The 12,830-nt window shown below is 46.1% G+C and overlaps 1 protein-coding gene across 5 annotated transcripts in view; it reads left to right on the top strand.

The window, feature by feature from the left end:
* The first annotated feature begins 225 nt into the window (after window positions 1-225).
* Window positions 226-12,830, top strand: part of HHAT (hedgehog acyltransferase) — a 246,746-nt gene continuing 234,141 nt past the window's right edge. For 4 of the 5 annotated variants that reach the window (XR_008390351.1, XM_053658765.1, XM_053658763.1 and 1 more), the window contains exons 1-2: window positions 358-498; window positions 7,973-8,103. Coding sequence is in view for 4 of the 5 variants with exons in the window: in XM_053658765.1 (XP_053514740.1) it covers window positions 8,013-8,103 (91 nt within the window). In the remaining variant the exon portion in view is untranslated. Of the gene's footprint in view, window positions 248-357; window positions 499-7,972; window positions 8,104-12,830 lie in introns of those variants that run through there. The other variant, XM_037136997.2, reaches the window with a different exon arrangement.

Here is a 12,830-nt window from a genome sequence, read left to right as displayed (position 1 = left end):
ACGCGGACGTGGGGACCAGTGAGGTGAGATTTAGCGTCCCCTTCGAGTTTCAGGTGACTTCCCTTCCCAAACCCGCCAGCAGTCCCAGCCTGCAATTAACAAACTGGTTAGGGAGAGGCCCGGACGCAGCTCCGCGCAGGGCCCGGAGCCCAGAACCCCGGTGCGAGCGAGGCTTGGGGGACCCGGGGGACGACGCGGTGCACACGCCGACTGGAGAGGTGGGCCGCCCTCTGGCGAGTCCCAGCGGGTAGGGCGGCCGGCCCGCCGCAATCCCGGGGCGCCGCGGAAGCGCAAGCCCGCCGGTCTGGAGCAGAAGGCGCGCGGGCACGACGCGGGGACGCGCTCCGGGCACGCGCGGGCTGCTCCTCCAACGGCCGCGCCGAAAAGAGGGCGGCTTCCCGGGCAGGCCCGTTGCTACCTCTTGACTGGAAGTGCGGAGAGGGGTGTTGGGAACTCGGGGCGCGCGTGAACGCCGCCGCCGCCCGGGACAGCCCGGAGGTGGGTAGCTGGTGACCGCAGCGGGTCCCGGGGACGTTTTGGTGACTTTTTTTTTTTTGCGTTGGTTGAAAAAAATGCACAAGACGCTTTCCGTTTCCTACCCCGGCCCCTGCGTGCGCTCCTGAGGATGGGACGGGGGAAGCTTCTGGTCCTGCAGTGGAGACAAAGGCGCCGGGGACTGTGACCGTGCACAGGGCCCCGGCCGCCGCTGGCCGGCGTCCACGCACGCCCCTGCCAGTGTCCCCTCCCCTTGGCTGCGTCCCGCGTTTTTCATCTGGTTGTGGGGAATTGCGGACGCTGGTCCCCTTCGCAGTACTAAAAGTGCCTCTGCCCGACTGCTGCGGCTCTAGTGACCTCCAAAGTTAGAGATGGGTTTTTTTTGCCCTCTATTCTTAGTATCCCTTTTTTCTTCTAAATCTCGCCTTTAGATGGCAGTGGCCTTCGTGAGGAAAGGCCCTCCTCCCGGGGCAAAGCCCCACCAAGGCGGGCGAGAGGGGTCCTGGGGTGGCACTGGTTTTAAGAAATACGCCGCGTCCTTGGTTCATGGCTTCTTTGGTCAGGGCACTCAGACTAGTGGGTTGGCACCCTCGCTGGTTTGCGTTAGAAGAGGGTGAGACTCACTGTTTACTTTCTGTTTTGTATGGTTCTTTCACTCGCAGAGGTAGGCGTTTACTTCTATGTGATAAGTGCCGTGGGAACACAAGAGCCCGGAGGGAAGGCTTCACGGAGGAGGCGATGGTTTTTATACCGGAACTTGAAGAATAAATACGATTTTCCCCCTTCCATTCTTTATGTTCCATCTTTCCTCCCTCCTATGTCTGTGGCCGTCCCTACCTGGGATTGAGTGTTGGGTAAGCCAGTGAGTCCTGACCTGAAAGATTCAACTAGTATTAACAGGGACGAGTGCTTATTACCAGATGCTTTAGGTTTGTTATTTCTGAACTTTCTGGTACCTGGAAGATTTAGATATAATGAATTTATTTCTAAAGTGGAAAGATAGGTAGTGTGGTCCGTTTTTACAGAAGAATAAAGAGTTAGAGATGCCAAATGGACAAACTAGTAAATGCTGGGAAGACTCCAGTTTTTGAATTAATAAAGCCTGTGCTCTATCTACTGTTAACTTTGCTCCCTTTTTGGGAAGAAGGTTGTATAGACTAACTTACGGTGAAGGCCAAGTCCCCAATGAGAGCAGTCATTTTTGTGGGTGGCTAGATGTTGGTGGGGACTCTTCAGGTTAACATCAGGAGCTCACCAGGGTGGGCCTTACTCACCTGTGTGTTTCCTGCTTCCAGCTCAGGGCCATGGAATGTGCCCCGAGTTGTTGCATGGGAATTCCCTGGCTTGGATGAAGTCATTAATATCTTGTAGGGTTTCTGTGCCTTTTTTAAAGGTACCATTGACCTCTTTGGAGTATGGGGAAGCCAGTTTTTAAAAGGCATTAAAAATGTTCATAGGAGCCCTGGCTGGTGTAGCTCAGTGGATTGAGCACGGGCCTGTGAACCAGACAATCGCGGTTCGATTCCCAGTGAGGGCACATTCCTGGGTTGCTAGACCGGTTCCCTGCAGGCCAGTTCCCAGCAGGGGATGCACGAAAGGCAACCATACACTGATGAAAATTTTTAAAAAAAAGTTCGTAGGGTAAAAAATTATATTGAAACAAAATTATCAAAAACCATGTGAAGAAATCAAATTTGTAATTGAGTACTTTATATTTTTTATTAGTGCATTAAGTAACAAAATTCAGTGCTGTATGAAATAACTCCCACTTTCAGAGTGAGGCCCATGTAAATAATATTTTGTGATATTTGCAACAGCTGCACTGGGGTAGGAAAATGACCGTGAGTCTTCCTGGTGACAGTGTGACCAGAATTGCTGTTATTGGTATCGTTTGTTGTCCATACCTATAACCAAACGAAATCCTGAATTTCAGTGGCAGGGGTGTCCAAGCTGCAGCTCGCGGGCCACGTGCAGCCCAGGATGGCCATTAATGTGGCCTAACACAAAGTTGTAAATTTACTTAAACCCCTTTTTTTTTGCTCATCAGTTTTCATTAGCGTTTGTGTGTTTACTGTGTGGCCCAAGACAACTCTTCTTCTTCCAGTGTGGCCCAGAGATGCCAAAAGGCTGGACACCCCTGGTAGAGGTTCATGAAAATACAGATGTGTGAGAAAAAATTTAAGTTCATGGTCCCCTGAATTCTCCCTGTGCACACCTTGGAGGATATCCTAGGATATACACCCTGCTGAGTGGCTGTTTCTTTCTGAGTCCTTGCTGGTCACCCTAGACTGTTACTCATAGCTGTTTCCTTCTCTTTCAGTTTGAGCTCAAGTTCACAGTTGTTTGTGGTGGTAAGAGCTGCTGAGAGGGAATTGCCGGATTCTTTACATTCTTTGGCCCCCCTACTCCTTCTGTGGGTAATTCTGCTGGAGAGGACCCGTCCGTGTGATAGTGGGTGGGTGTCATGCAGTGCACAACTGGCGTTCTTGTTTTTGTTTTTGAAGGGAAATAAACCTTAATGGCCTATGGTAGTGCCAGTACCAGGGAAGAAAAAGGAATTGTCATACATATTCCACAGACATTTGGAAAAGAGATCTTAAGATGTTATTCTGAACAATTGTATAGTAATACCTTTGAAAATCATATAAAATGGACAAGCTTTTTGGATGAAATGCCTTGCCTAAGACATAAGAACTAGGGAATCCAACTAGTTCTGTGTCTATTCAAGAAATTAAATTTGTAGTTAAAAACCTTCCTATAGCAAACTTTCCAAGCCCAGATGGCTTTGCTAGTGAAAGATCACATTAAATGAAAGAGATAGAAAAGGAATGTGCCCTGGCTGCTTTTATGAGACCAGTGTAACCTTGTTACTAAAGTTTGATAAGGATATTCCAAGAAAATAATAGGCTAAACCCGCACAAAAAAGATGTGAAAGTCTTAAAATGATGTATTGCTAAATGAAATCTAGCCATCTATAGAAAGGACACTAAACCACGTCCAAGTGGGATGTATTCCAGGGATGTAAACTAACATTAGAAAACCCGTAAATGTACTTTAACTACATATACAGAATAAAGGGGAAAATAAAACTGAGTTATTTAATAAAACTCAGCACCCATTCATGATAAAAATTTCCTTGCAAGCCAAAACACTGAGAAGATTTAAAAATTTAAAATAATAGAGGTATGCCATTGCCCCACAAATAAATCTATAGATTCAGTATAATCCCAATAAAAATCCCAGCAAATCGTTTTTCAAAAATAGGCACTGATGAGCCCATTTTAAAATTTATGTGGAAATTACAGACAATCTAAGAAAAAGAGCAAAGCTGAACAACCTAAGCTACTGGATCAGTATGCAGTGTGTAAGTACGGTATTGGCACAGTGCTAGACAGAGGATGGAGCTGGGCGGAGGATCAGGAACAAGCTGGCACGTCTGACAGGTGACCTGAGGTGCAGTGCAGGAAGGGACAGCCTCTTCCGTAAGCGATGCTGGGCCATTGGATACATCCATGTGGACAGGATGAATCTTGATCGTGTACCTCATCCCATGTACAAAAATTAATCAAGATACATCACACAGCCCTGGATGGGTAGCTGAGCTGCTTAGAGCGTCGTCCGATACACCAAGGTTGCAGGTTTGATCCCCGTCAGGGCACATAGAAGAATCAACCAATGAATTGCTATGTGAAATTTGAAATGGTATCTATGAACTTTTCCTAATCTGTCACATTAAAATCTATTGTCTACATTGCAACAAGAGAATTAACCAATCAATACATAAACATGTGGAGCAATAAATCTCTCCTCTAAAAAATCAATTTAAAAAAGGTCATACAGCTCAAAGTGAGAGCTCAAACAATATAGCTTCAGGAAGAGAGCAAAGTAAAATGTCTTTACGGCTGAGGTATAATCAAAGATTTGTTAAATGGGATGCAAAAAGCACTAATTATCAAGGGAAGTTTGAGTAAGAACTTCTGTTTATCTAAAGATTCTATAAAGAGAGAGAAAAGGCAAGCCACGGAATGTAATAGATAACATTCGATAAAGAACTCATGCCCCGAATGTAGAGACAACTTTTACATTAAATGGCAAGTCACTTCATAAAAGAGGGTCTCCAAATTCCCAAGGAACATATGGAAAGGCGGTCCACCTCATCAGCAATTAGAGAAATGCACATTAAAACTTCCGTGGGATAGCAGTACATGCTCCCCAGAGTGGCTAAAATTAAAGAGACCATCAGTGCCGAGCGCTGGTTAGGTTATGGACAGACTGGGGCTCTCGTGGCTGATGGCCACGAAATTTCGTGTAACTGTTTTGGAAGGTGTCTGTGCCAGCACCGACTGGGAAGCTGGACATACACATCTGCGACCCAGCTAGTCTGTTCTTAGATGAACACTTAGCAGTGAGGCGTATGTCTGGGCACTACGTCCCGTAGAAGACTATGCAGAGCAGCATTATTCGTAACGGCCCCAAGTTGGAGCAGCTCCACGTTCATCAGTAGTCAAATGGGTAGAGACATGAAGTGTTTGTACAATGAAAGACTCCATAGTCGAGACGGCGATCAGGTCATTGCCTCCCACATGGCCAAACCCCAAACACAAAGCGAAATGAAAGGCAGGCAGACACCACATGGAGGAAGTTCCATGTGGTTCCATTTACATGAAGTTCAAACGTGGGCAAAATTAAATAAGCGAGGGTGATAGCTATCGGGCTAGTGGTCAGGACTTCAAGCCAAGGACAGAAGGAGGTTTTGAGGCTTTTTTTTTTTTAAATCTGAGTGGTAATGATTGAAGTGAGTCTGCTGTTGGAAAATCTTAAATTTTTTTTCTTTAAGTATATTTTAATACAAACTTTGCTTAAAATATTATCAAGTATTTGGTTCGTTCAGATGCCCCTGATCTGGGGAGTGTCAGATGTGATGGGCATAACTCTTGGTGATTAAAAAAGGTTGAAAATAAGTAGGGAATCTGCAGGGGAAAGAATACAATATCACGTCAGGAGCTTTTCTGAGTTGGGGATTTGTGGAACTCACTCCTTATTGCCAGCCTCTAATAGCAGACGACTGGCTGAAGGGCAGTTCATATAAAAAGACTTAAGAATTGTGTTTGATGGTAAGATTAATATCAGTGTGAGGTAAAAACCAAAAATAAAATGCTAAGGTGAGGACTGAACACAAAATTTTGTTTTCAGATTTCATTTTCTTGCAATTTAACTTTATAACAATTGGATTAAAATAGTCTACTGTTGTATATAAATCCTTTCAGTTAGGGACTTTCCCTCCACTAGGCAGGGATGGCGTAGTAGCTTCCTGTGGCTTCCTAACAAAGGACCACAGACGTCGTGGGTTACAACAGCACAAACCAGCTCGCAGCTCTGGAGGTCAGGAGTCCCAAGCAGGTCTGCAGGGTGCGTGTCAATACAGCTAAGAGCTGCGGCAAACGGGGAAATGTTGTCTCCCCGAGTTCTCCAGGTCCCTGACAGTAAACTCACGGATGCAGAGGGATGAAGTGTCTGGAAGACAGTGTCCTTGAAAAGTGTCTACAGAACAGGGTTTCTAGAACCTTCCTATAGTCTCCAAGATTATTTGTGTTCAGATTTCAGTGGAACTCTCGGCTCTTTATTAATTGCTGATTCTTGGGCTCTGGGGCCCCTTCCCGCGGCTCCCCGGGCGCGTTAATTGTGATCTTAACGAAGGGGTTGGTTTGTGTTGAGGAGGTCATCCAATATAATAGTGGCCTTCTTTGAAAGGGGAGACATCGTAAAACCCAGAGGCCAAGTTAATATCCCTCTAAGGGGAAGGCTACCCTATTTCTATGAAGTTCCATAAAGAAAATTTAAGATATTCTAAGAGAGGACGGGAATTTAAAAATGATGTGACAAGGAATGGATGAAGCTGGAAGTGGTTCTGGCAAACAGCAGGCGGACCTGGGAGGCGTGTTGAAGTGCAAGGAATCGGCTTGCTCGTGGGTGGCAGCGGGGCGCATGCTGTTGGGTCTCAGGGCGCAGGAGAAGCCCAGACTGAGCTGACTTCCAGAGCCCCTGCGGCAGGGCCACCGGCTTCCGAGCTCACACTTTCTGAGAGCCCAAGTGGACAGGCGTTCCTGGCCTGTCTTCCTTTAGCCGGAAGAAGGGGGTTTGCGTGTGGCCGACTCTGGGCCAGGGTCTGAGGACGAGAATCTCCTTAAGGGCCCTGGCTCAGGCCGCAGGTGGGGGCCCGGTGGGCCCAAGACCTGGAGCCGAGCTCTGACTCAGTTACTTCTGACCGTGCGGCCTGGCCTGTTTCACATTTGCCATCTGCGAAATGCTTGCCTCCCTTGCGCCACATACTTCACCAGGCGGCTGTGAGTTCTGGTTTGGCATTACTGCCACACAGTAGAAGAAGAACTTGCCTGGGCTTCAAATTTGCCCTTAAGTTAACTTGGCATTCAGAGCGAGACGTGCGTGAGAGGTCTGAGTGAAGAGTGAGGGCCGCGAAAGGCTGGCTCTTTGTTGCTGGGGAACTGACCGTGTCATTGGCAGAACTTTAGAACCTAACTCACCGTCACTGGCCCTCTTATTTGAAGGAGCACATGGCCTCCATAACAGAGAGATCTAGAATAGTGTTTCTCTTTCATGCAATAGCCCAGTTTTAAGTGACCTGGGGGAGTCAGGGGCTGGGGCACCTCGACCTTGTTTTTCCACGTGGCTTTGCCTCTTGGTCCAGGGTGGCTATTCCAGTTCCACCCGGCAGGAGGGAGGTGACCACAGCCTCCTGGCTGGAACAGCTCGAATGTCCCCACCTGGCTGCAACATAGAGTTGAGCTCAGCATCTTCGTGGTCAGGTAAAAACTCAGTTACTTTGTAAGAAGGGAGAGTGACTCTCGCAGGGTGGGCAGCCAGCCGTGTTTGCTGTCGCTGCCTGGGTTGTGTCATGAGCTTCCCTTGTGGTGCACACAGCACGGAGGACACAGCAGTTCTCGTTGATGCAGTGTCATGGGGTGACTGTGGGGTGACATCTGACAGAGAACGAGGAGGTTAACGCTCATGGCTTAGAAGAGGTTGGAGATGAGTTTTACTTTTATTTTGATCAGGATTTTGAAGGCATTTTTATTTATGGAGCGACCCGTTGTCTTCCTGCTACATCACACACCCTGTGCGAGGTGCTGGGGACCCAGAGACCATGGTTGCTGCCCCCTAAAGGTCCACTCCATGGGGGCAGACAGGTGTGTCGGACAGTGAGGGCAGAGCTGTCTGGTGCACAGTGTGAGGGGGGAAGGATGAGGACTGTGGGAGCAGCGGGTTGTGTGCATGTACATGTGTGTGCATGTGCATGTGTGTATATGTGCATGTGTGTAAGGTAACTGGCAGGAGGAGGTCTCACCTCCAATGGTGACGAGTCCCTGGAAGAACGAGTGAACTGACTGGTGGTGACAGTGTGCTATTCTCCAGTGTCATGTCCATGGCCTAACGTTTTTATTTCTCTTTCTCTGTCTAGAGACCCTCACCTTGGGCACTGGCACCACTTGGCACGAGCAATGCTGCCGCGGTGGGAACTATCTTTTTACGTGCTTGCTGCACTCGGCTTCCACTTCTATTCTTTCTATGAAGTTTACAAAGCCTCCAGAGGTAAGGGGTGATGGCTGGGTTGGGTGGTGGCCGAGGCGTCTGTACCGCACTCCCGGTGGCAGTGAATGAGTTCCTGTCACTCCGCGTCCTCGTCAGCATTTGCTGTCGTCAGTGTCCCTATTTTGGCCACTCTCCTGGGTGTGTGGCGGTACTTGTTGTTTTAATTTGCATTTCCCTGATGACGTATGACATGGAACAGCTTTTTATGGGCTTATTTTCCATCTACGTATCTTTGTTGATGAGGTATTTGTTCAGGTTTTTGGCCATATTTTAATCACATTGTTCATTTTGTTATGCTGGAGTTTTAATGGGTTTTTTTTTTTGCCTATTTTGGATTGTAGTCCTTTGTCAGTCTTTCCCAAGCATTTTCTTCCAGACTGTGGCTTGTCTTCTCATTCTCTTGACAGTGTCGTTTACAGAGCAGAGATTTTAAATTGTAGTAAGTCCAGTTTACCAATTTTTTTCATGCATTGAGCCTTTGGTGCTGCAGCCAAGGTTACTTAGAGTCCCTCCTATGTTGTCTTCCGGGGGGAGGGTGTAGTGTTGCATTTTATATTTAGGTCTGTGATATCCGTTTGAGTTGATTTTTGTGGAGGTTGTCAAGTTTGTGTCTGGATTCATTTTCTGGCACGTGGATGTCCAGTCGTTCCAGCCCCATTTGTAGATAAGACTGTTGAATTCCATCGTTTTGCCTTCGTTCCCTTGTCAGAGATCAGTTGATTACATTTATGTGGGTCTATTTCTGGGACCTCTGTCATGTCCCATGGATCTATTTTTCATCTTTCACCAGTGCCACCCTCTCTGGAATACTGAGGCTTTATATTAAGTCTCAAAGTTGGGTGTGGTTAGTCTGCTGGCTTTGTTCTTCTCCTTCAACATTGCATTGGCTGTTCTGGATCTTTCTTCTCTTCATATAAACTTTAAAATCTGGTGATATCCACAAGATACCTTGCTGAGATTTTGATTGGGATCGTACTGAATCTATAGATCAAGTTGGGGAGAACTGACATCTTAGTAATAGTTCTTTGAGTTCTCATCAGAATTTTCTAATTTTTCTCACCTATAACTTATACATATTGCTTAGGCTTATATCTAAGTGTTTCATTTGGGGGGCTGCTAATGTAAATGTTATTGTTTTTCATTTCAAATTCCACTTGACCATTGCCGAGACATAGGAAAGCAATAGATTCATTCAATCTTGCTCTAATTTCTTATTAGTTCCGGGATTTTTTCTCAATTCTTTGGGTTTTTTTCATAGATAGCCATGCTATCTGCATACAAAGACAGTTTTATTTCTTCCTTTCCGTCCCGTGTACGATTTATTTCATTTTCTTGTCTTGTTGCATTAGCTAGGACTTGCAGCATGAGACTGAAAAGGAGGGGTGAGAGGGGGCATCCTTTCCTTCTTCCTGACCTAGTCAGGAAAAGTCATCTAGTTTCTCATTATGAGGCATAATGTTAGCTGTAGGTTTTTGCAGATGTTTTTATCCAGTTGAGGAAGTTCCCCTCCATTTCTAATTTGCTGAGTGTTTTAATCATAAAGGAGTGTTTGATTTTGTCAACTAGTTTTTATGCATCTATTGATAGGATCATATGGCTTTTCTTTCTTAGCCTCTTGATGTGATGGATTTTGGTAATTGAGTTCTGTGTTTGGTGAGACTTTGTTTTTAATGGACCTGAACTTGACTCAGCGGGGCAGTTCTTCTGCTCTATGTGTTGTTACCTGGGGCTGCCTTCATCTGGGGCTCTGCTGGGCTGAAATGTCGCCATGGCTGACACACACGGCTGGCTGTCAGCCGAGGGTTCAGCTGGGGGCCGTCAGCTGGCGGGCTGTGGTTCTCTCCAAGCAGCTCTTCACATGGCTTACATTTCTCCTAACAGGACAGCGGGGTCCCAGGAGGGAGCGTTGCAAGCACACAAAAGCAGAAGCTTCAGGTCTCTTACAGCCCAGCCTGGGGAGTTGTATCCATCTCTTCTGTCTCATGTATTGGTTAAAGCAAATCACAGGGCCAGTCAAGACTAAAGGGGAGGAAAGACTACACCTCTTTATGGCTGGAGTAGAACATATGTCTGGGGGAGAAGGCATTGTGGACGGCCATCTTTGGAGTCTCACTACCACGTTGGGTGTTACACTTCACCTCAGTGAGGCTGAAAAATATAAGTTGTTCAAGGTCACACGTCTAATAAGTAATGGGGCCGGGTTTAAACTCTAGATTCAATATTTTGTGTTCTAGATTCAATCTCTTCTGCCCCCTGTTATGGATAGATAATTGAATTTCCTAACGCACCTTGCTTTAAAGGTGAGGCCCTTTTGTCTATGTTACTACTGAACTGTAAACTTTAGAATGTTATCCCATGGGAATAAAACTTCTCCTTTCTGTGTCATGGTAGCTACGGGGACAGGGGTGGAAGGGGATCCTTTTGTGGGTAGTAGAAAACCCTTCTGCACCTCCGCCGATTCAGGGGCTATTCTGCTGTTTGGCTCGTTACTGACCGCTCCCTAGCCTCCAGCTCCCGTATCTTTTATACTTTTCCTTTTAATGTCAGTGCCAAAGGGTCTGGGCGCTCCCGAGACACGGCTTCTTTCCAATGCCTTTGCCAGTCCAGCACGCGGAAGCCCATCGCCCTGCCTGGCCAAGGTGTGTGCTTAGCTGGTCCAGTGTTGAGTTTTGGCTCCATCTCTTACTTCCTAGTCCAGGAAAAAGAGCTACTTACACGCATTATGGAGGTAGGTCACTGGAAAAACTCTCCTTTGTGAACTTGTTGGGTCGTTTGTATCTGGAGCAAACATAGGGCCTGGAACACACCAGAGGCTCACAACGTATTTGTTTAGTGAAATGCTGCCGGCGGGCGTCTGCACAGCTGGGTTCTCTGGGCGTGGAGCTTGTGTACTGCCCTGTTCGGTCAGCAGTGGCAGGGTGGTCAGGCCCTTGGGGGCGGCAGACTGAATTTAACAGCCCCGGGCCATGGAATCTCGGGTAAACCCACAGCAGGGACTGAACAGAACACCGCTTGTTCCTCCCAGCTCTACCAAGCATTGAGCATCTCAAAGGCATGTGGAGATGCTTGGGGTGGTCGGTGCTGCTGCTGTGCCTGCTGACCTCCCCTCACGGGCTCTGAATGCAGCTCTGTGGCCAATCCAGACCTACAGCTTTCGGTCTATGCTTCTGGTTTAGTAGAGGTGGAAACACTTACTTCTCCCAGCTTACTCTTAACTTGAGCAGTGGCCGTGCGGTCGGCAACCCCTGCCTAGAGGAGGGCCGTGTACCTTTGTGTTTCCGTCAGTTTAATGCAGCTCTCTTCAGTGCAAACCTGGAAAGGCGCCTACCTGCGAGGGGAAGTCTTTCAACTACTGTTTCAATTTGCTACCTAACAGTTTATATAGCAATTTTCTATTTTTCCTGGTAGCTGTTTTGACATTTCTTAGTTTTCAAGGGGTCTATGCATTTTATGTAGGTTTGCAGTTTCATTAGTGTATTGTGGTTCATAACATTTTAATTGTTAGTTCTGTAATTGGCTTTTCTTTCTTATTGTACTTTTTTGTTTACCTCCATTTTCTCCTTTACTGCCTTCCTCCCTTGTTCATCTCTCCCTCCTGTTCTTTTTCTGTTGCTCAAGTGTGCCAGAGATCTTACTCATCTTTTGGCTTTGTTAAATTTCTTAATTTTTCCCACTTATTCTCTAATTCATTGATTTCTGCCTTATCTTATTAATTCCTTCCTTACTCTTTCTTTGGGCTTGCTCTGTTCTTTTTTTATTCCAGCTTCTTGAGTTGAATGTTTAGCTCATTTATTTTGTAAGGAATCTGCTTGTATTGTTGTATTTTGTCTGATTGTTTTGTCTGGAGGATTTCCAGAAGAGGAATTATGCAGTCGGACTGCACGAATGTTTTTAAGGTTCTTGAAAGAGCTGCCCGGGCTGTCCCCCAGGAGGCCGTGCCACTTCTCCTATCGGACAGTGTCCGTCCTGTTGTGGTCTCAGGAAGTCCAGCTTCTGTCCTGTAAGCCATCTCACATGTATTTGGTATTTAACCTGAGGCGAAGAGTTCTATTATTTTTCCCCAATAGATAGCCAAACACAGTTTATTGAATCTTTCTTTTCTGTATTGAATTATGATGCAATCTTGATCGTGCACTAAGTCCTTTTTTTTACAAGATTTTATTTATTTATTTATAGACAGAGGGGAAGGGAGAGAAAGGTCAAAGTGTGGTTGCCTCTCGTGCGCCCCCTACTGGGGAATCTGGCTCGCAACCCAGGCATGTGCTCTGACTGGGAATCCAACTGGCAGCCCCTTGGTTCACAGGCTGGCGCTCAGTCTACTGACCCACACCAGCCAGGGCTTGTACTAAATTCTTATATGTACTCCAGTATGTTTATGGAGATGTCTTTTTGTTTGTTTGTTTCTTTGATTTCTCAACCAATTCTCTCATCAGTACTAAACTACTTGAATTATTTTTGCTTTATTAAATGCTTCAGTATCTGGCGAAGTAAGTTACCTCTCATTATTCCTTATTTTCACACTTTTCTTATCCATTCTTATTGATTTATTCTTCCAGATGCATATTTGAAATTCCAAAAAGAAAACTTATTAGTGCTGTTATTAAAATTACAACAAACCTAGAAATCAATTTGAAAATAATTGACATTTTTAGAATATTGTATTTTTCCATTCAGGAATATGGTATTTTTTCTTTATTTATACAAGGTTTTCTGTTCTGTCTCTTAAG

The sequence above is a fragment of the Artibeus jamaicensis genome, unplaced genomic scaffold (assembly GCF_021234435.1).
Source record: "Artibeus jamaicensis isolate MK-2021 breed Jamaican fruit bat unplaced genomic scaffold, CSHL_Jam_final contig_2170, whole genome shotgun sequence".
Classification (NCBI taxonomy): Eukaryota; Metazoa; Chordata; class Mammalia; order Chiroptera; family Phyllostomidae; genus Artibeus; species Artibeus jamaicensis.
This window is presented reverse-complemented; position numbering and strand designations above follow the sequence as displayed.